General features: G+C 39.3%; 1 protein-coding gene across 1 annotated transcript in view; it reads left to right on the top strand.

The window, feature by feature from the left end:
• The window catches only part of BUB1 (BUB1 mitotic checkpoint serine/threonine kinase), a 49,873-nt gene that overhangs the window by 1,924 nt on the left and 24,438 nt on the right, over positions 1-23,511 (top strand). Inside the window, exons 2-13 of the mRNA XM_024576723.3 lie at positions 2,469-2,528; positions 2,607-2,745; positions 3,524-3,720; positions 5,790-5,833; positions 6,356-6,447; positions 8,280-8,332; positions 8,417-8,601; positions 11,524-11,675; positions 19,143-19,402; positions 21,132-21,190; positions 22,421-22,549; positions 22,642-22,752. Coding sequence (XP_024432491.3) covers positions 2,469-2,528; positions 2,607-2,745; positions 3,524-3,720; positions 5,790-5,833; positions 6,356-6,447; positions 8,280-8,332; positions 8,417-8,601; positions 11,524-11,675; positions 19,143-19,402; positions 21,132-21,190; positions 22,421-22,549; positions 22,642-22,752 — 1,481 coding nt within the window. The remainder of the gene's footprint in view (positions 1-2,468; positions 2,529-2,606; positions 2,746-3,523; positions 3,721-5,789; positions 5,834-6,355; positions 6,448-8,279; positions 8,333-8,416; positions 8,602-11,523; positions 11,676-19,142; positions 19,403-21,131; positions 21,191-22,420; positions 22,550-22,641; positions 22,753-23,511) is intronic.

Raw genomic sequence — 23,511 nt, 5'->3', positions numbered from 1 at the left:
CAAGCAAGATGTGTGACTACCTGCTTCCTTTGCTTCACCTCGACACTTGTCACATTTGTCCAGTTTGGTGGGTGAGAAATTGTACCTCACTGAGGTGAATTTCTCTTACACGAGTGGTTAAGTAATTTTCTGTGAAATACCTTGTGTTCATTTTTTAAAGGGGCTGATTGTTTTTTCAATTTCTGGAAGCTCTGTTTTTTTATCCCAGTTAATCATTTCTCTTGACTACGCGAGGTGCTGTGTTTAGCATGACAAGGGGAAAATCCTGAGCTGTCCTGAATTCAAGTACAGCAGGCTGGAGGGTAGAAGGAAGAGACAAAAAAGGAGTTCGTGAACAGCTATATGCAAATCAGTGAAAGACTGCTCACCTTCCTTAGTGTATGTTGGAATTATTAACTATTTCATACTTTGCTCTTTATGAGATTATCTAAAAAGAGGGACTAGCCAGGTGCCATGGAACCCTAGGAACCTCAGCTTCTCGTTTAGACAGGAGCTTTGCAGAGTCTGCTGCTCCCATCCCGGAACTAACTTAATTTGTGCTCACTCCCATCCTTTTCGTCTGTAGATCGGGTAAGCCCTTTCAGAAGGGCTTAGATCTCCCTCCCACTGTACAAAAACACTTTGTATAAAGAGCACTTGCAGAACTCAGGGAGGAAGGACATGTCTTTTCTCGCCATGCTGCTGGTAATTTAGGCCCCATGACCCCAGACCAGTCATCTTTTTTGCTAGAAATTACATAATAAAAAGACTTTTAGCCATGGAAGTTAAAATTTTTGTGTAACAGAAATACAGCTTTTTATTTATATTTAGTTGACTTTAGCTTTTCTTTCATGGCTCCTGGATTTTGAGTCATAAACATTGATTTCATTTGTATACTGAGATGATGGATAGCTAGAACTATTGCTTTTAAATCCTTTTTTACCAAAAATAATGTAATTTCTCTGATAGCAAACCTTTGAAGTCTTTCTTAGCTTGACTCTCCCTCATACCCAGTGTGCAATCCCATCAGCAAGTCCCATTATTTCTTTCTCCAAAAACTCTCCAAATTCCACACTTTGATTGTTCCACCGTGGTCCAACATACCTTGTCACTGGGACTCTAAAGTAGCTTCCTAATTGATTTCCCACTTCTGTTCTCAATTTCACCCCCCTTCCACCTGGCGAGACTGAATGGACATTTTAAAGCACAAATTAAATCGTGTCGCCCTTACCCTTCTCCTAGCTCACCATGGCTCCCTGGGGTGATTACAGGCCCCCTGCGGGGACACGGGCCTTCTCTGACCACTCTATCTGAACTGGGAAGTCTTGGCACACTCTTGCCCCTGCTCTTGTTTTTTCCCCTTAAGTGCTTATTGTCTTGCATTAAACCTGACATTATCTTTCAGTTTCCTGTTTGTTTTCCCCACTAGCAGCTGAGTGCCTGTGGAGAGGTTGCTTTGCCTGGTTGGTGTTTTTTGAAGTTGTAGTTGGGTGTGTAGAAATAGAGGCAAGCAGGGTTCTCTAGGAGCGAGAGTGACTGACTTACAAGCATCCCCTTCCTGTGTTCTTCCTCAGGACAGTGTGTTCTGTTGAGGCTGGGAAGCAGGTGGTCTGGAAACCCCTGTTGGTGGTGCCCTGGGCGCTCTCATACCTGCTCACAAGCCCTCTTTATTATTTTTATTTTATTTTTCAAGGACAGTTTACATTTAATATCACTTTGTATTTGTTTCAGGTGTTATACATAGTGGTTATACAATCATACTTACAGAGTGGTCCCCCCAATATTTCTGGTGTCCACCTGGCACCATACATAGTTATTAACAATATTATTGGCTGTATTCCCTGCGCTGTAGTTTACATTGCCAGGACTATTTTATAACTACCAGTTTGTACATCCTAATCCCTTCCCATTTTTCACCTAGCCTCCCAACTCCCCTCCCCTTTGGCATCCATCAGTCTGTTCTCTGTATCTATGAGTCTATTTTTTTGTTGTTGTTCGTTTATTTTACTTTTTAGATTTCATGTGTAAGTGAAATCACTTGGTATTTGTATTTCTCTGACTGACTTATTTTACTTAGCATAGTACTCTCTAGATCCATACATGCTGTCACAAATGGTAAGATTTTACTCTTTCTTATGGCTAAGTAATATTCCATTGTATGTATGTACCACCACTTTTTTATCCACTTGCCTGTTGGTGGGACAAGCCCTCTTTAAATCTCTGTCCATCTGGTCTCAGCCACCCCCCTGAGCAGCAAGGGAGGGAAGGGGACTGAGTCATTGTGACACCTGACTCCTGCAATTAGGAGGGGAAGCAGCAACCTTGTGGGCATGGTGGTGGTGACAGTGGGGGTCCGCAGAGGGAAGGGGACTGGGGGGTGGAGCCGGGAACTCTTCCAGCTGGGTCTTTCTAGGGCTACAATAGAGTACAGTTTTTTGCTTTCAGGAATTATCTCTAATATTCCATGTGCCAATTTTTCTCTTTTCTAGAATGTTTGAAGCCCACATGCAGAACTACAAGGGCAGTGACCCGCTTGGTGAATGGGAAAGGTTAGCATTTAGTGTATTTCTTTCCTTTAAACAAGCTACATGTTGCCTTGAAAATAAATATTATCCATATTTTTCTAGTTATATGCAGTGGGTAGAAGATAACTTTCCTGAAAATAAAGAATACTTGACAACTCTATTAGAACGTTTAATGAAGGAATTTTTAGATAAGAAGAAATACCACAGTGACCCAAGATTCATCAATTACTGTTTAAAATTTGTAAGTATACTTTCAGGTATAATCAAATCCATAATCATGTTGTACTTTGCTTTTCCCCCCAGATTTTAAGATTGTTTTAAACGGTCTTTTAATTCCTTATGTTTTCAGACATAAATTTTAAAAGTTTAGCAGTCAGAGATTTTAGAACCTTTTGGCTTCTGTGTTACAGCGGAGTCAATGGTTTAATTTTAAAACCCTCTTTCTCTCTTCGTGAGGTCTGTAAATGTTACAGCACAAGGTAGAAGCCAATTAAAAGAAGGGTTTTTGGAAGTGTGTTTAGGGAAGGGTTCCTGAGAATATATTATATTCATTAGAAATAATTAAGAATATATGAGCTCTCAGAAACTAAATTAGTACTAAATGGAGAAGGCTACCTAAAGTTAGGCTTTAAAAGGTTGAGTCTCTTCAAACTTGATATAAAGGTTTGGGGACATGAATTCTAGTGATAAAACCATAAATTCAATGACTAGAATAAACATGGATTTGTCCACTAAATTACAAAATGCTAGCATAGAGTCACCCAGTGGAACTTGTGCATGCTCAGATTAAGACAAAAGTAATACTTTATATAGTGGATTATTACAGAGCTCGCTACCTTGGGAACTGGTGTGGATAATTATGGGATGATAATGTCAGGGAAAGGAATGAGCTTGACTTGGTAGGTTTGTCGCGAGGGCTTTCCCCTAAGCAATACAGCCTGCGGGCTGTGGTGGGTTTGGGTCAGACCTAGACCAGGGGTGCCTTTGTTTTCACCTCTCTGTGCTTTGGGTTTCTGTAGGCTGAGTGCAACAGTGACCGTCATCAGTTTTTTGAGTTTCTGTACAACCACGGGATTGGGACGCTGTCCTCTCCTCTGTACGTAGCCTGGGCTGGGTATCTGGAGGCCCAAGGAGAGCTGCAACATGCCAGTGCTGTTTTTCAGAGAGGAATTCAGAACCAGGCGCAACCCGGAGAGCTTCTACAGCAGCAGTACAGGTAATTTGGAGATGAGGCTCTGCATGGTGTTCGCTGCTTTGACATGTAATGTTTGCTCTGAGGGCTATGTTATCATCATCTCCTTGTTGTGGAAAATGTGGGTAATACACAAGAATGGAAAGGGAAGGACTCGCCCAGAAATAATACTATTAACATTTTGGTGCATTTGCTTCCAATGTCTTTTCCTCTGCCTCTGTGCCTTTGTGTTTTTGTATTTTAACAGAAAGTTGTACTGTGTGTCTAGTTGTATATACTGAGCTCTATACTGCTCTTAAGAAATTAGGAACTTTTATATGCTTGTAAAGTGATTGTGAAATCTGTCCCAGAGTTATGTCACAATTTTCTAGTGAAGGAAAGATTCTAGTGAAGGAAACATCTATTTGTTGTTTCACTTATTTATGCATTAATTTATTGGTTGATTCTTGAATGTGTTCTGACCAGTGATTGAATCCGCAACCTTGGCGTATCAGGATGATGCTCTGACGCAGTGATTTTCAACTGCAAGAATTTTTAAAACATGTAATACCTGACACTTAGTCAGGGGCACTGACCTCTTTTCTCACAGATAAGTCAAATAAAATGACAGTAGCCAACACAACAACCGCGATCTAGTGTGAAGGAATCAAAATTATACCTTTTTTTTTTTTTAGTCAGGTGGGCAAAAAATATATTTTTTGGTGTGCCACAGAATTTTAGCAGTTTTAGTTTATGTGTGCCATGAGATGAAGAAGGTTGGAAATTGCTGATCTAAGCAGCTGAGCTGCCTGGCCAGGGTCTACGAGTTACTTCACAGTTTAACTGCTCTGCAGTTGAACATCGTGATTGTTATAAAGAACAACATAGTATCTTAATGAATAATTTTGGTTTGCACAATTTTTTCTTTCTCTGTGTTTAAATATACTTATGTATAGAATTTGAGAGATACAGAAAACTAAAGAAGCAGAAGAAACCTGGCGTTTTAGTTGGCACTTTTCTCTACTTGTTACAGGATTGTAGCCATGCTTTACATACATATGCATCTTTGTGTCGAGATCTTTTCCCTCTTCATTAAAGTCTCTCCTGATATGCTTTCTGTTTTTGGCTAGTCCCTTCTGATATTTTCTCAGAATTGAGACTGTTGAGTCAAAGGGTATAGGAAGAGTTTTAAGGCTTGTGATACATAATGCCAAATTGCCTACTGGGAAGTTACACCAGAGTTCTGCGGGCCCCTCTTTAGCAGCATATGAGAGAGCTTATCTCACTGCATCCAGCATTTAATATACTAATTTTTTCAGCTTTCCTACACTCCTCATGCTCTTTTTAATAATAATTTTGACAGTTGAACTTGTTTTTTCTATGCAGAATTTTATGCATTCTAAGACAGCAAAATATTTTACTCTAAACCCTTCCTTAAACATCTCTAAAAGGTGATTTCTTACAGAACCTTACACTGTTTTCACTAACAAAATTATTGGTAATTCTTTGTTATTTAATTACCAGTCATTCCTTATTATGTAATTTTTTTTAACCATTGGTTTGTTTGAATGAAGAGTAAGTTAGAGTTGTCATCTGGTTGCCTTTGGCTGTATGTCTCTTAGTCTCTTCATCCTGTGTACCCTTGCTCACATCAGCCAAGGATGTCAGGTGTGGACGTTGCATGTGACTTGACAGTTTGAGTTGATGTGCAACAAAGATGCCTTGAAATGACATTTAAGGTCTCCCAGCGTGAGTAATTCTGTATCTGCCTTTGTAAGGAGCAGTCTTGTTCTGGGTGTATAGAGTGCTTAAATAGAGAGTTTAAGAGTACATTTGCTACATGGGTTTGAGAAATACTGATACAAACTAGGTAAACAGATGAATTTTCTTTAAAAAAGTATATTGGGTATGAAGATAATCCCCCTTTTTTTTTTTAATTTTGAAGCAACTCTAAAATTCAACTTTACCTTCTCTCTTGGCCTCAGTCTTTACTAGCAGAATTTTATACGCTATTTTATAAATACACTATTTATTATATGTAGTTTTTGAAAATATGTATTAAACTGAAGTTTATAATTTATATTGATGATTGATGCCTTTCTACTGCCATTTAGGTTATTTCAGACACGTGTCACCAGAACCCATTTGCCATCTCAAGGTAGAATAATGCTTTCTAAATTGTTGATAATTTAGTCTCTTACTTGCACTGCTTTTTTTCCTCCCTTAAATACATTTGTCCAGTTTTATTGACTGTATTGTGTTAGATAATGGGGAAGGTGTTCTGATCAGAGTAAGGCCCACTAAATAGCCCTGGAGATCAGGGACTCTGTCTTGGTACTTTAAAAGAGCAAACCCACAATCAAAACTTGGTGATTTCACTGTATTCTTAGTATTTTTTTTTTGAAAAAAATTAAGTTGTCCCAAATTGAGGACGGTATTTACTGTAGAGTCTACTTTGAATTGAATCAAATGTGTTTAATGCAACTTTAAGAGAAATGTAATCAATTTCTTATCTAAAAAGTCTTTTAGTTCTACATTGTGAGGCATTATTGAATGAGCTGACTTATTTCATAATGCTACTTATTGAAGATCGGGGAAATGTGTTTGTAATAATTTTTAATATGGGTTTTACCCCTATGTCTCTTTATTTCTTTATTTCCCACCCCGAACTGTCCCATAGCTAGAACCTTAGGACCTCTGCATAATGCTCAGGTTTTGATGACATCAAAATCAAATCCAGGAAATAACTCAGCCTGTATTTCTAAGAATCAGGTAATAATAACATTTGTACAAACTGCGAATGGTATTGAACAGTCACCTATGCCTTTTATATCTTGTGACTCTAGCTTCCGTGTCATCCACCTGTGCCTGTGGCAATGTTTGGCCCGTCCTCCTCTACCACTGCTTACCTCCAATGCTAAATTTAAGTAACTTACTGACCATCCACATTGTCCTGGTTTATCTGACCTAGGGATCCCCACTGTGCAGCCTCCTGTGTTAATAAGTGGAGATGCTCTCCAGCAGCTTCTCTCTCTTGTTTTGCTGGCCTCTTTCTCGTATTCCCAGGAGCCCCTACCCTGGACCACACCCACCTGGAGGCTCCTGAGCCCTGCTTTAAAAACTCAGCTTCAAACATTGGTGTCTGTAGCCTCAGCCCAGGCTGTACTACTACAGGCAGTATTTCCAGTTTCTCAGTCACTTTTTACGTCTTATGTGTATCTCTTAGGTTTCCCATTTCACTCTTTAATGCTAAATTATAGTGAATTTAAACTTGTTTTCACATTCTTCAAATTTGGGACTTGGAGGCATGACTCTAACCTCTCCCTTAGGAGCTGGCAAAAATACTGTTTCAGTGACAACAGCAGAAGCCATCAGATGACATCTGTCAATTTTTTGCCACCAACCCATAAATGTAACTGCACCCTTTCCTGCCATCTCAATGAAGAAAGGTGGCCTTCCACCTGAAATTATCTTTTATCCTCCTCAAGGCTTTTGCCCTATCAAGATCTCTTTTGCCCTAATGGCTCATTGATGTGTAAAAATGCTCATTTTCCCTTTGCCTTGTTGCTCAGCATCTTTCCTGGTACAACTGCTCTTTGAGAGTTTGCTGGGACCCTGTTTAAGCTAAATCCAATGGAAATGGGTCTTCTTAATCCACACGGGCAAGTTTTATTAATTTAATGCATTCCTAGGAGTAGAATATGAATTTGTAATTTTGATAGATGCTCAAACTATTCCAATTTATAGCCTACAATGTGTGCCAGCCTCATTGCTTCCTATTGCCCTCTGGGTTTACTTTTTTTAATTTATTGTTTATTGTATTTTTTTTTTGTTACCATCTAGTCTGTTTGTACCACCACCACCTCCCCGCCATCTGGCCCCTACTCAGTGTTTAGACAGCAGTGCTGGGCCTTGTTTATGGTCACATTCCCAGGACCTAGGTCAGGACAGGATATGTATGAGGTGTGCAGTAAATATTTGTTTAGTGAACACATGTTAGCGTTGGAAACTCCTAAGGATAGAATAGAAAATCTTAATGATTTTTTTTTAATGTGGCATTTTAGAATGCTAATCCCGTAACACTTCGGCACTGTGGCCCAGCTCCTAAACTGCAGACTGAAGGGACATAAGTGTGTGCCCTTCTCTACTACCAAGTGGAAATTTTTTAAATCACTTTCTATTGGATTTTTTAAAAAGATTTTTGGTGGGGGCGCATGAGGGGAAGGGAGAGAGAAACTTTGATGTGAAAGAGAAGTATCAGTCGGTTGCCCCCCACATGCTCCCCAACTGGGGAACGAATCTACAACCCAGGCATGTGTCCTGACTGGGAATTGAACCGGTGACCCTTCGCTTTGCAGAACAGTGCTCAACCAACTGAGCCACATTGGGCAGGGCTCTGTTGGACTTCGTAGTTGCAAAAGTTATGAGATTAATAATCCCAACTAAAGCTTCAGGTATTAATTATAATTTAAAAGAGCATAAATAGTCTGTTCAATGATAGAGAGGCCCTTTAAGAGTTTTCATATTGTTTTGTGAAGTAATTTGGGTGATGATGTTTTTTTTTCAGGTGAGTGCTTATGTTTCTTTCTTTTTTGTCTTTTTAGGGTTCAGAAGCTTCTAAAGTAACATCTTCAGAGTGTGATAAAGAGTCAAATATGCAAGTACATTAATCTGTTCCTTAGTTTCCATCAAGAGCTGCTCTTGTACAGTGTTGTAAATAATATAATTTTCCCCATTACAGGGAACAAAGGGTGATCATGATTTCTAAGTCAGGATACTCTGCACAGCCCTCTCTGGCGGCCAGAGCTGACGTTCAGCAGGTTGTTATGTACTGCAAGGAGAAGCTTATTTGTGGAGAGTCAGAATTCTCCTTTGAAGAGCTGAGAGCCCAGAAATACAATCAACGGAGAAAGCATGAGCAGTGGGGTACTGTGGCCTTATTTGAGTTATTCTTATGTCATTAAAATAATCTTCATTTCTAAGTCACTAATATTTTTAAACAGATAATTGACTATGCTGAAAGAATCTGCAAAAAATGTCTCCAGCTCATCCTATCAGAAGCCTAGAATCTTTGTTCAGTGCTAGTATGGCAACTTAGTTGTCGAAGGGCCTAGAGATGAAACAGCACTAAAGTAGATATCCATACCAGTGTTGTTTTAGCTGTTAGTGAAATAGGTATCTTAAAACTTGTAAACGTTACCTGTATGAATTTGAACTTCTATATATAACAACTCTAAATCACTGGGTCACTTATTTGTTCTGTGAAAGGATTAAGTTAGGATTTGGAGTTGAGAGGAGATTTTTCAAGATCTGCAATGCTACAAATAAGACTTTTAGAAGGAGTCCTTTGATGAAGTGCCATGTTACATATTTATGGCTCTCGAGTGGGCCAAGGTGTCCTCACTGGGAAAACTGAACGTTAACACCAACATTTGCACTTTTCTTGCTGTAGTGATGTGGACCTCAGGAAAATGAGCCTTTGCTCTACTCAGGACTTACACCATCTCAGTTGTCTGTACCATAGTCACTCTGTCAGACTTTCTTCTTTGTTCCTTATTTATTGGGTTGACACCTGAGAGGACAGTCAGTCCATACTCCTGGAGGACCCATTTTGGGCCATGCACAGGTGCTTTTCTCTCTCACATGGGAATGACAAAGTCCTAGCCTGGTGATTTGATTTGTATATGATCTGGTTATGTTAACCAGTCGTTAGAAGTGGGACTACCTGGGATATATTTGATGTACCAATTCTTTAGGGCACTTTAGTTTTGTTTCTTAGAGAGCACCTAAAGATTTCCCTCTTTTACAAACTGTTTTATAATGATGTTATTCTATTTTCTAGTCATGTTTGTTTAAGAAGTGTTTAGTATCATACTGTGCTATTACCAGATATTATTGTTGATTGACATGTAAAGTTTTTATAATTTACATTCCCTGAACTTAATTTTTTCTAAACTTACTGATTTTTACAGAGGGGCGGAAACGACAAGTTTTGTTGTTCCACTCATTTATTCTTTCATTGGTTCATTCTTGTATGTGCCCTGACCACAGATTGAACCCTCAATCTTGGCGTATCAGGGCAATGCTCTGACTAACTGACCTCCTTGGCCAGGGCCTACACGCCCTGAACTTAAAAGTAACCATGGCAATGACAGATAAAAGTTATAATTAAAAGGTGAATTCTATCAAACTTCACTGGCGAATTGTACCAAACATTCACAAAACAATTAACACCAAATCTTCTCGAGCCCTTCTACAGAACAGAAGAGGAGGGAACACTTTGCGACTCTTATTATGAGGTCAGCATGACTGATACCAAAACCAGAAAAGAAAATCACAAAATAATCACAGGGCAGGCCCTGGTCAGGTGGCTCACTTAGTTGGAATATCATCCCATTTACCAAAAGCTTGCGGATTTGATTCCCAATCAGGGCACATACCTAGGTTGTGGGTTCAACCCCCCAGTCAGGGTGTGTACAAGAGGCAACTCTGATCGATGTTTCTCTCTCTAAAATCAATAAATATATCCTTAGGTGAGGATTTAAAAAAAAAAAAAAAAGAATCACAGGCCAATACATCTGATGAACACTGATACAAACATCCTCAAGAAAATATTAGCAAACTAAATTCAACAATATATTAAAAGGTTCATACAGTAGGATCAAGTGGAATTCATTCCAGCAATCCAGGGATGGTTCAACACCCACGAATCAATCAACATGACATATCACTTAACAAAATGAAGGATAAATATCACGTGATCTTCTCAATAGATTCAAAGAAACTATTTGACAAAATTTAACCTCCACTTATGATAAAAAAAATTTCAACAAACTGGGTATAAAGGTACCCAGTTTGTACTCAACATAATAAAGATACAGCTAACATACTCAATGGTGAAAAGCTGAAAGTTTTTCTTCTAAGATCAGGAACAAGGATGCCCACTCTCACAACTTATTCAATATAGTATGGGAAGTCCTAGATAGAACAATGGAGCAGGAAAAACAAAAGGCATCCAAATTGAAAGGAAAAAGTAAAACTCACTTCACAGATGATATGATGTATATATGGAAAAACATCAAAAAAGTGTTAGAATTAATAAAATCAGTAAAGTTGCAGGATACAGAATCAATATACAAAACACTATGCAAAATTGAAAATACTAACTCAAAAAGATATGTGCTCCCTGTGTTTATTACAGCATATTTATAATACCCAACAATAATATAGAAACAATCTAAGGGTTCATCAGTGCAAGAATGGGTAAAGAAATTCTGATTGATACATCTACAGATGTGCACACCCTAGAATATTATTTGGCCGTGAAAAAGAATGTAATCTTACCATTTGTATGATAGCAGAATTAAAAGAAAACAACCTTAAATATGCAAACAACAGATTGGTGGTTTCAGGGGTGGGAGGTGGGTAAAATGGGTAAAGGGAGTGGGAAGGTACAAACTTCCAGTTATAAATAAGTTATGGGGGTAGAGTATAATGTATAGCTTGGTGACTATAATTAATAAACTTGCATATTTGCAAGTTGCTAAGAGAGTAGATCTTACAAGCCCTCATCACAAGGGAAAAAAATGTTCTAACCATATATGCTAATATATTAACTGCTCTTGTGATCATTTCACACCATATATAAATACAGAATCATGTTATACACCTGAAACTAATAGTTATATGTCAATTGTACCCTAATTAAAATAATAGCTAGCAAAATAAAGGAATACGTGTTTCATTTTCGATAACTTAATGCATAAGGAAAAGACTAGTAAAAAAAATTGCAGTCCTATGGCTTGAATTTAAACTTTGCATGCAAACCATTTTTTATCTTTCCTAAAGTAAATGAAGACAGAAATTATATGAAAAGGAAAGAAGCAAATGCTTTTGAAGAACAACAATTGAAAGAGAAGATGGATGAACTTTATAGGAAGTTGCATCAAGTGATGGAGACATCCCGGGAGAGCCTGCCTGCTTTTCAGGAAAGCCCTGAGGTGTGTGTGCTCTTCACTGACGCTTCCCATGCCATTTTGATTTGCTCCTTTCTAGGCCCTATTTTTTAGTTAATTCTCATGTTAAATGTGTATGTACATGTTTATATATTTATGTTTATATAGAGAGTGGTGCAAAAGTAGGTTCATATGGGCCCTGGCTGGTGTGGCTCAGTGGATTGAGTGCCAGCCAGCCTGTGAACCAAAGGGTCACAGTTTGATTCCCTGTCAGGGCACATGCCTGGGTTATGGGCCAGGTCCCCACTAGGGGGTGCTTGAGAGGCAACAACACATTGATGTTTCTTTCCCTTTCTCCCTCCCTTCCCCTCTCTAAAAATAAATAAATAAAATATATTTTTTTTTAAAGTAGGTTCATATGGGAAACAACACAATAATTAAATAATAACAAAAGAATAAACTTTGCACACTGAAAACTGTAAACCTACTTTGCCACACTCTGTATTTCCATGTTTATGTTTCTGTTGAATTATTTCTTATTTCATATTTGGATTTCCTTTCTTGCATGACTTATTAAAAGAATTGTCTTGTTTTCTTTTGCTATATTTTCTTGGTACTTACCAGTTATGTGTATCCCCACATTCTGAAGAAACTGTTCAGTTATGTTCAAATGTTCCTTATGTTCAAATGCATCAGATACGCTCTTAGTTTTACTTTGCTTGGCCACACATCTCCTAGAGCCTTCTCTCTTCATCCTCCAGGCTGGCCTGGGGCAGCTGTCTTCCCCTTGCTCCTTTTCTGTGGTGCATCCCTGTTTGTTTTCTGGTCCCTTGTCACCATTGTTCCTTAACCTCTCCATTTTGGTGGTACATAGTCTCCAAGAGTTTTTTGTAGAAAAGCATATCTGAGGGTTAATTTTTTAAGATGAAAGCATCTTTATTTTCACCCTTGGGTGATAATTTGGCTGAGCATGATGCTCTGGAAGGTAAGTTGTCATATTCCCTCATATTCCTGGAAGGCACTGCTCCCCTGTCTTTTGGTTTCCCTGTCGGAGTTGAGAAGCTCGGGCTGTGTGGATTTCTGGTTCCTCAAATGGCCTCCATTCTGACAGTGCGTGGGGTTGTCTGTCTCCAGTGTTGTGACATGATGGTGATGTGCTTTCCAGTCATTATACTTTCCACCCATTACATTCAATACATGAACATATTCGTCCTATACTTTTGTGGAATTTTCATCTTTTTTTTTAATACTTCTTCCCCACCTACATTCTCTGTTCTTGTTTTTTAATAGTAGGCTATCCCAGACTGATCCTCTAGTACTCTTTTTCTTTTTTAAAAATTTTTGTTGTATATTTTCATTACCATTTAACTCCCTTTACCCCCCTGCAATCACCACACTGTTGTCCATGTCCATGAGCCATTTTTCCTTTTTGCTTGATCCCTCCACCCCCTAATCTCCCCCCTTCCCAATAGCTGTCATCCTGCTGTCTATCTGTGACTCTGTCTCTGTTTTGCGTGTTAGTTCAGTTTGTTCATTAGATTCCACATGTAAGTAAAATCATATGGTGTTTGTCTTTCTCTGACTGGCTTATTTCACTTAGCATAATGTTCTCCAGGTCCATCCACACTGTCGCAAAGGGTAAGATTTTCTTTTTTCCAGCTGAGTCATATTCCATTGTGTAAATACCCCGTAGGTGTTTTAGTCACGCTTCTACTAATGGACAATTGGGCTGCTTCTATATCTTGGCTATTGTAAATAATGCTGCAGTGAGTATAGGGGTGCTTTATTCTTTCAAATGAGTGTTCCGAGTTTCTTCGGATATATCCCCAGAAGTGGAATTCTTAACTTTTTTCCTCCTGTTTTCTATCTTTGTACTTTTCATTCCTAACTTCTATGATATTTCTTTAACTTTTATTGTCCTCTTATTAAGTTCTTTTATTTCTTAGGTCATTTTATCCTTTATTTTTTCATTTGTATGTGTCATTTATTTGTTTTTGTCTTTGTCCTTCATATTGAAAACTTATCATCTTAACACATCTGATGACCTTTACTATCCACTCATCCAGAAGCACACGTGAAAAGGCTGATTGAGAAGTCCTAGGTGCTTCAGGGGCCTTGTTGACTGGTAGGCTTCACTGGGAGACATCTGTTTTCTTTAGCACATAGATTCCTCAGAGCAGAATCATTTAGAATATACTCTTGGGCTGCTAGCACTGGGAGCCAAAGGAAGGGACTAGAGGTCTTGCTGTTCAGGAAGCAGGCCTCTCAATCTTTGTGTTCTAGTGTGGTCCCTAGCACCATAAACCTTTGGATTCCGTTTCTCTGGAAAGGAAACTCAGTCTGCTTCCAGGTGGGATGTGTCCCTGCAATAGTGGGTTTCAGGATCTGTGTTTTAAACTATTGCCTTGTTCTCATTCCCAGCTCACCTTCCCTTCCATTCTGATATATATCTAAATTTCTGAACTTCTCCCGAGATCAGCCTCCCCATCCTGCTGTTTTAAATGTTAGCATTCGTTTACTGTGATGTTGGTGAGGATTTGGGAGGGTGTAAATAATAATGCATGTGTTTAAGTCACTGTTCTAAGCCTCCTTTCATGGAACTTATTTTTGTGTGTGGGTACCATATGTTTTCCAAATGGATTGTCAGTTGCCCCTAACTGATTCATCGACCAGCTCAGCCATTCCTATGGAGTTAAGGTATCTGTACCTTGGATTTGGGCAATAGCTTTCTTCCTGATTATTCCATATTAGGTATTGACCATGGCTTTTTTTGTATATGTTTTGATATCTGAGAAACTATTATTTTTCCAAATATTTTTTCAGAATTGAATATTAGGATTATTTTTAATCTTTACTAAGTTGGTAGATGAGAATATGGTATAGGTCATTTTAAACTATCTTTTCTGTTGACTTGTGAGCATGAAATAGGCATGATTAGTGAGTTTGAACTGAGATAGTATTTGTAGTTTTATTTTTTCTTGATTAAAAATTATTTTTATTTTTCAATTACCGTTGACATTCAAAATTATATTAGTTTCAGATATATAGCATAGTGGTTATATACTTATATAACTTGATCTCTCAATTAAGTCTAGTACCCACGTGGCACCATATACAGTTATTAAAATATTATTGCTTATATTCACTATGCTGTACTTTATATCCCTGTGACTTCTGTAACTGCCAGTTTGTACTTCTTAATCCTTTTACTTTTTTCACCCAGCCTCCAAACCCCCTCCCATCTGGCAACCACCAAAATGTTCTCTGTACCTAAGTCTGTTCCTGTTGTATTTACTTTGTTTTTCAGATTCCACATATAAGTGAAATCAGGGGATTTATCTTTCTCTGTCTTATCTCACTTAGCAGTAGCATAATACCCTGTAGATCTATCTGTATTGTTGCAAATGGTAAGATTTTACTCTTTTTTTGACTGAGTAATATTCCATGTATATATGTACCATATCTTTATCCACTTGTCTTTGGATTGGAGCATTTAATCTATTTACATTTAAAGTCATTATTGATAGACATGTAGTTATTTCCATTTTATTGTTTTCTGATTGTTTTTATAGTTTGGTTTTTTCCTTATTCTCTTGCTCTTTTATATGTTGATGACTTTCTATGATGTTGTGTTTGGATTCCTTTGTCCTTATTTCTTATATGTCACAGGTAGATTTTTGGTTTGTGGTTAGGATGCACTTCATATATATATGCCCAGCTATGTTTATAGCAGCCTATTTAAGTTGATGGTCACTTAGGTATAAACACATTCTACAGTCACTATCATTTTAACTCCCCGCCCCCCCGTGTTTATGTTTCTGTCAGTACTTTTTACTTTTGCATATGTGTGCTTATTTGTATACCTTAATTTACTGTTGTAATTACACATGATCTTCCTACTTTTGCCTTTTAAACTTTGTTCTATCTTTAATGTTGGTTGGTCCACTGCCTTTATTATGTATTTGCCTTTGTCAGTGAGATTCTTTTTTACGATATTTTCTTATTCATATTTTTTATTTTTTTCTTTCTTCTTAATGAAGTCCCCTTAACATTTCTTATAATACTGGTTTGTAGTAATGAACTCCTTCACTTCTTCCTTGTGTGTGATGCTCTGTATTTCACCTTCAAATCTAAATGATAGTTTTGCTGGTTAAAGTATCTTGGCTATATGTCCTTGCTTTTCATGACTTTGAATATTTTGTGCCAGTCCCTTCTGGCCTGCAAAGTTTGTTTTGAGAAATCAGCTGATAGTCTTACCTCCCTTGTCGGTAACTAACTGCTTTTCTCTTGATGCTTTTAAGATTCTCTCTTTTGTCTTTTTTTAAATTGTTGTTCAAGTATAGTTGTCTCCATTTTTCACCCCACCTCGGCCCCCAACCCCACCTCCCACTCAGGAACCTACCTCCTTTGGCTTTGTCCATGTGTCCTTTATACATGTTCCTTGATGGACCTTCCCCTATTTTCCCCTATTATCCCTCTCCTCCTCCCCTCTGGTTATTGTCAGTTTGTTCTTTATTTCAATGTCTCTGATTATATTTTGCTTGCTTGTTTGTTTTGTTGATTATGTTCCAGTTATAGGTGAGATCATGTGGTATTTGTCTTTCATTGCCTATCTTACTACACTTAGCATAATGCTCTCCAGTTCCCTCCATACTGTCGCAGTGGGTGGGAGTTCTTTCTTTCTGCTGCGTAGTGTTCCATTGTGTAAATGTACCATAGACTTTTTATCCATTCATTTACTGGTGGACATTTAGGTTGCTTCCAGCATTTGGCTATTGTATATTGTGCTGCTGTGAACATTGGTGTGCATAGATTCTTTTGAATTGGTGTTTCAGGATTCTTAGGATATAATCCCAGCAGTGGTACTGCTGGGTCAAAAGGCAATTCCATTTTTAGTTTACTGAAGAAATTCCATACTGTTTTCCATAGTGGCTGCGCCAGTTTTGATTATGATGTGTCTTGGTGTGGGCCTCTTTGGATTCATCTTGTTTGAGACTCTTTGTGCTTCCTGGATTTGTATGTCTATTTTCTTCACCAGTTTAGGGAAGTTGTCTGTCCATCATTATTCTTTCACAAAAATTTTCAATCTTTTGTTCCCTCTCTTCTTACCCCTATGATGCAAATGTTGGTACTCTTGGTATTGTTTCAGAGGTCCCTTAAGCTATCCTCATTTAAATTTTTTTTCTTTATGCTGTTCCAGTTGTGTGTTTTATGCTACCTTGTCTTCCAAATCACTGATTTGATCCCTTGCTTCATCTAATCTGATGTTGATTCCGTCTGGTATATGCTTCATTTCAGTTATTCTTCATTTCTGTCTGGTTCTTTTTTATTATGTTTCCTTTCTCCATTTTTCTGCTTACTATGTCCTTCTTGAAGTTCTCAGTGATATCATCTATTCTTCCCCTTAGTTCATTGAGCATGCTTATAATAAAGTGTTTTGAACTCGGAATCTGGTAGATAGTTTGTCTCTATTTTGTTTAGTTTTTTTTCCAGAGTTTTATCCTGTTCTTTCACTTGGGAAATGTTCGTCTTATTGTGGCTACCTCCCTGTGTTTGTTTCTATGTATTAGGTATATCTATTATGTCTCTTAGTCTTGGCCAGGGTGACCTTATGTAGTGGGGGTGCTGTGGGGTCTAGTGGAGCAGTCTCCCTATTCACCTGAGCTGGGTGCTGTAGGGGTATCCCTTGTGTGAGATTTGGTGCCCTCCTTTTGTAGCTGAGCCTTGATTGCTGTTGGCATTCAATGGGAGGGATTCACCCTCAGGCTGATTGGCTGTGAGGGCTTGCCATGACACTATGGTGGACAAGCTTTTGTGCAGGGGGCTGAACCCACAGAGCAGGATTTGCTTTAGTTCAGCTCTGGTGCCTGCCAGTCCACCCTTTGGATGTGCTGTTTGTGATCGTAATAGGGCAGTGCTCTGGTGTGCTCTGAAGTCGACCACTAGGCATGTTTGTTCTGGAGCTTCTTGGAAGTATTTCCAGTGCGGGCCACAGTCAGTTGCTGCATGTGTCCAGCCCAGGCCACCTGTTAGGAGCTACAAAGTGATCTTCAATTGGTAGCTGTCTCTGCGGGGCTTGGAGGCACCTGAAAGTGGTTATACTGAGAGCCCAGGCTGCTGGGGGCCAATTAGCAAGAGGAACAGGGCAAACGGAGGCCACCGAAAGAAGTTCAGTCAATTTGCGAGTCTGGTAGGTTGAGGTCTTAGAGAATCACCACAGTGGGGCAAGTGTTGTTTTAGCCAGGTTAATGGAGAGCTCAGATTTGGACCCAACCTGTGCCTATAGGCTGTGCAGGGGGAGGGCAAATCAAAGGAACAAAGAAGTTGTAGCTCCTGCTAGCACTTTTGTCTGGGATATAGCTGTCCCTTCAGCTCTCCCCTTGAGCCAGATAATTCAGTTCTTCCAAGTATGTCAATCGCTTTTTGAGCTGCTGCCTGTTCTCTGGAGTTTAGGGTGAGTGTTTACAAATGAGTTTGAGTTTGTGCTCAGACCCTTTAAGAGGACACCTGAAACTCTAGCCCCTGTCTGTCTCACCCAGACAGAGCCCCTTCTTATTCGTACTTCCTGGCACAGTGCTCTGGGATGGAGAGCCTGGTGTGGGACTGGAACCCATCACTCCTCAGGGAGGACTTCTGCAGCCAAGATACCACTCCTGATTCTTAACTACCACGTGTGAGTGTGGGACCAGCCCCTTTGTGTCTCCACCCCTCCTACAAGTCTCTAGATGGTTTCTTCATATCCTTAGTCATAGGGCTTCTGTTCAATCCGTCTTCAGGCAGTTCTCAAGGGTGGTTCTATAATTTAATTGTAATTTTGATACAGGCAAGGGAGGAGGTCTGCATGGCATTTTCTTACTCTGCCATCTTGACCAGAAGCCATGAGTGTGAACTCTTTGTATTTTGTTCTTTTGTTTGTGAAATAACTATTTTTCCCCTAAATATCTCTGTGTTTTTCTTAACAATTTGTAAGAATACTTTTATATGGTAAAGAATTCCCTCACCTTTCTTTTAATCGGTAACATAAGAAGATACAATTGCAATCTACATTGAGTAGGAAAGCAAAGATTTTAAGTGCAGATCTTGTTACGTCTTGTGTAAGCCATGCTGGTGTGGCAGTGATCATTGTAGCTTATGTTTCCTATTCACTAGAGAGAAAGTAGCTACCACGGTCACTTTAATGGAAGGGACATCATTATGAGCTTTTTGATAAATTGACTTGTTTGTCTTCTCTCAAAATTAAGTGAAGAGAAATAAGACTGTTCTTAAATACTGATAAAACCATAGTGAGGGTTATTTCAGTGGTTTGAAGTTTTATCTTCCAGTTATGTCCGTGGTTAAACTACAGAAGCATCCCTTGTGTAGAATGGCCCTTCCTGTTGTCGACTGTTCATTTCAGAATGCTTCAAGGGTAATGGAATCTATGAAGACAGATGTGAGTGTTTGAAAAGCTGTAACACCTGTTACTAAGGTTCTGAACTTCATGGCTTTGCTTTTGTTTGCTTAAACTGAAAGGTTAACGCAGCATGCATAGAGCCCAGTGTAGGCTCCCAGCAGGAACTGAGCACTCCGTCTCTGCCAGCCGTAACTCAGGAGACCTCAGAGAACATGGGAGCAAAACCCAGACAGGCACCTCCTGCAGTTCCTCCTGAAGCCAGTGCTGTCGCTGCTGCTTTGGTGTCCTCAGCCATCAGCCAGAGTGTAGCTCCTCCTGTTCCTTCGACAGCCCAGCCAGTGACAGACTCCATGTTTTCAGTGGCCGGGAAGGATGCCAGGTGAGCTGAACATCATGTCTGTTTCTTACATAGTTTGCAAAATCAGGAGCAAGATGTAAAGGACCAGTGGTTCCTGTTTTTAAACCAAGTTCTCAAAATTTGGACTCCAAATCTTGCAGACTTACTTATATCATGCTTCTTTTGTTTACTTCATAATTTCTCTTGAATTAAAATTTTCAGTACACTGAAATTCAATTATCTTTTCATAGCAGAAGAATATACATCTGTTAAACTGAAACTGCCATTGCTTACTAACTCTGATTGAATACACAAAGGGATTGTTACAATTCAAACAGTTCCCTTGACATGTGTTCTCATCTTCCTTCTGTCTCCCCCCGGGAGTGGTTTAAGATTAATTTCCATTACACAGTATCTATACATCACTGCTGAGGGTTTCCCCAATTTTGAGGGATTCTCCTAGATTTCTAAAATACAGTGTCACATCACTTATTTTACTTAAATTTTTATCTTCAGTTTCTCTTCCTCTCTCTCTCTAAATATAAAACAATGTTATAGATCCATTAGAAAAAATTAAAAGCTACAGTGTATCTCATATCCTCGCCTTGTGCTAAACCCCTTAACCCACATTATGATTCTGAAGTACTGGTTCCCCTCAACGTCCAAGGTGGATGGACGTTGAGGGGAACCAGTGATTTCCCCTGAAAATAAGATTTAAAGTCATCATGCTGTTTCAGTCACATTAAGATAGTAACTCAGACCTGGGTCCTGTATTCTACCATGTGCGTATGAAGAGGACTGTGGTGTGGGAGCCATGATTCCACTGGTTATTTACAGTCAGTTTTTGCAACTGTGAGGTGCTAGGAGCCGTGGCAGTGCCAGGCCCCAGACCAGTGCTGTGTGTCCAGTTGCCCCTACCGAGATAGCGTAGTGAGGTTGTGAAGGCCGGAGACGGCTGCCCTAACAAAATTGTGAAACTCTTTAATAAACATTTAGGTCTCATCAGAAGTACTTCAGGTTGACCCTGACCCAGGCAAGGTGCTGAATGCAACCCCTTGGCATTCCAAGCGGCCTGGACAGCTTTACTATGGCAGAGAAAGGACACCTTTCTCTGGAATCTCATGTAAAACTTAGGCTTTGTTTGTTGGGTTTTTTTTTTTTTTTTTATCACCATTTAATGGGGATTTTTAAGATTAAAAGTGCAGTACGTTTTATTTTACATCTTGACAGGGTCCATTAAGAGAATTCCAGCAATGTTTAGTAGATGAAATCTACTATCATAATTGCATTTAGAACAAATTGATATAAATGTCTTCTGTGCCATGTCTGTCTTTCTTGGTAATTTCTAAAGTCTGAAGAACAATGCACTATGCCTGCTGGCTTATGACGAGTGGTGGCTATGCAACTGAGGCCCAGCAGCGCTTTCCGTTACCGGACTCTGGAGAGCTGCCTGTTGGCCCTTTAGCCTGTGTGATAAATGGGATCATTTGAGTTAGGGAGCTATTATCTTGCTGTACCACATAAGGGATGGATTAGCATGGTGTTAAAACACATAATCACTGTGTCAAGCAAACATTACTTACCTGGTCTATATCTGTAAGAATTCTCTTCCTTGAAAGGAAATGAAAGAAAAAATAAAACAAACATTTCATTTACTTATACTGTAGTCCTAAGTGGTTCCATCCGTATTTTAACAGTAGGCTTGCAGTTACTGACATTTTGTACAATTCTTTCTTGAGAGTTAGTGTGTCTCAAGAGTTTTGTCTTACAGATGTGTGACTACAAGTGCTCAGGAATTCAAGCCACAGAACAGAGCGGAGATAAGAGAAGGTGACGTGTAGTTACAGTACATTTGTTTCTGACTCGTCTGCCCAGACTTCTCCAGGTCGCTCCGAAGACTATGAGGTGGCCGTGGGTCATTAAGGCTTCAGAGTGTAATGAAGTTGAGTGTAAGCTTTCCTGTTAGAATGTAGGGGTTAGATGAACCCTGGATCATCTCAAGTAGAGGTAGAAATCTGCTTTTTAGTCTCATCTTATTAGTTAGAATCATTCGGAAACTTGATTTTTGAAAACTTTACTATTAAATTTCTCAGAATTTACCTAAAGCAATAATCATCTTTAATATGTCATGAACTAGGAAAGATGATTGAAAGTTTAATTAGGAGTGTTATACTTCTATTTGCTAATACTTAGCTAGGGGCATTTGCACTGAACACAAGTTTTATAAATAAGACACACAGTTTAGACATTCATTCCACACAAAATGTTATGTGACTGACATTTTTTTCCAATGACAGTTCTGTGGAAGCAGAGCTTCTCAAAACAGCTAGAGACCCCTACATCAGACCCAGACTTCCCGAGCACTCTCTGGGTGCCGGCACTAGTGTAGGGAGTTAGGGGTACAGTCATGAACAGGAAAGACAACGCACCTGTGTGGAAGGGAAAGGAAATGTTGCTTTTGGGGAGGTGGATTGAAACTATGGAGGTCACCAGGGAAGATGCCCAGAGAGAAAGTAATATTTGGGTCAAGGCCTGCAGGAGGGGGCTGCTCGTGTGGGCAGCTTGGAAAATCTGTTGCAGGCTTGCGCAGAAACCCAGGTGGGAATGTCCCCAATGTATCTAAGCACAACAGAGGCCAAGGGGGCTGGAGTGAGCACAGGGGGAGGGGGCTGAGATCTGGGCCAGCAGGGCCCACGTGTGCAGGGCCTGGACTCCAGCTGAGTTCTGAACATTTAAAATGGAACTATTAACATGTATTTCTTAGGATATAGTGGAGCTAAGGGTTTATTATGACACGACTGGTAATTTGATATGATTTTAGACCAAACCATTTTTCTATTTAAGCTTTCATTTCCTTTTCTTTAAAAGGATAATTCTTGCCTTACGTACCTCATGAGATCATAAAGATAAAAATGAAAGTACTATAATAATGGAAATCCTTAGTGATGATTACCAACAATAATAAATGTTTTAATTGTAGTAAGTTTCTTATATTGTGTACCTTTTCAATTATTCCGATTTCCCTACTAATAGTGTATTTTGTCCCCATTTCTTTAATAGGATGTGAAACACATAAGGTTTTTAACACAACTTCTTTTCACACAACTCCAAACACATCACTGGGAATGGTTCAGGCAACACCATCCCAAGTGCAGCCGTCACCCACCGTGCACACAAAAGAAGCATTAGGTAAAGCCTTTGGTTGGAATATGTAGCCTCTGACCACAGATTCACGAAAGGTCTTTGCAGCCCTGCTTACAATTATTCTTTCTGCTCTTAAGGTTTCATCATGAATATGTTCCAGGCTCCGACACTTCCTGACGTTTCTGATGACAAAGATGAATGGCCGTGTCTAGATCAGAATGAAGATGCATTTGAAGCCCAGTTTCAAAGTAATAACAATTTGCTTAAAAGCTACTGAGTGCATAGCATTGTGGATGCTTGTCACTGGAAATATCAAGGATTGTACAAGAGTTGGCCCTACCTTTGATTAGCTTGCCACATAAGGGCAGGGAATGTGTGAAATTAAAAAATCAGAGAATGTTTGGCAAGGTACTAGATGTGTGTCATAGAACTGGTTTGTTTGTTTTTTAAAAATAATAATAACAATAATAATGCCAAAGAAGGACAAGACCCTCATAGATAGAAACAGCCAGGAAGGGCTAAGTACTTCAAGCCTGACCTGAGCCTTGCCTGGAAGAAGAATGGCGGGGCAGGGTGCCCGAGGCCAGCGACCAGCAGCCCATTTGTGTGGAGTCGGTGTTCCTGCTGGAAGCCAGAAAGAGATCACAATAAAACTAAGTAAAATCCAGTTAGACTCTAAGCTACAAGGTTAATTCTTATGCTGACTGGGAAAGAGCCCCTGAGAGCTTTGTTCAGTGAGTTAGGTGATAATAGCAATGTTTTAGGAGAATGATGAACACCATGTTTTAAAGGTGGCGGGAACACGAGACCTGAAGGCTGGAGTGAGAACCCCTGTGATCATAGTTAGGTTACTTCTTCTCAGTACAAAGTGACTGTTTCATTACCTAGTATTTGAAAAGCTGTTATTCTTTTCCGTAAGCTTTCATTTCATTTTCTTGTTTGTAGTTGAAGTTTAGCATAAAGGATAATGTTTTTCTCCTGATGCTATAAATAAATGCTGTTTTATT

The sequence above is a fragment of the Desmodus rotundus genome, chromosome 5, assembly GCF_022682495.2.
Source record: "Desmodus rotundus isolate HL8 chromosome 5, HLdesRot8A.1, whole genome shotgun sequence".
Taxonomy (NCBI): domain Eukaryota; kingdom Metazoa; phylum Chordata; class Mammalia; order Chiroptera; family Phyllostomidae; genus Desmodus; species Desmodus rotundus.
Note: the sequence above shows the minus strand (reverse complement) of the source record. Positions and strands in the feature narration are given on the sequence as shown.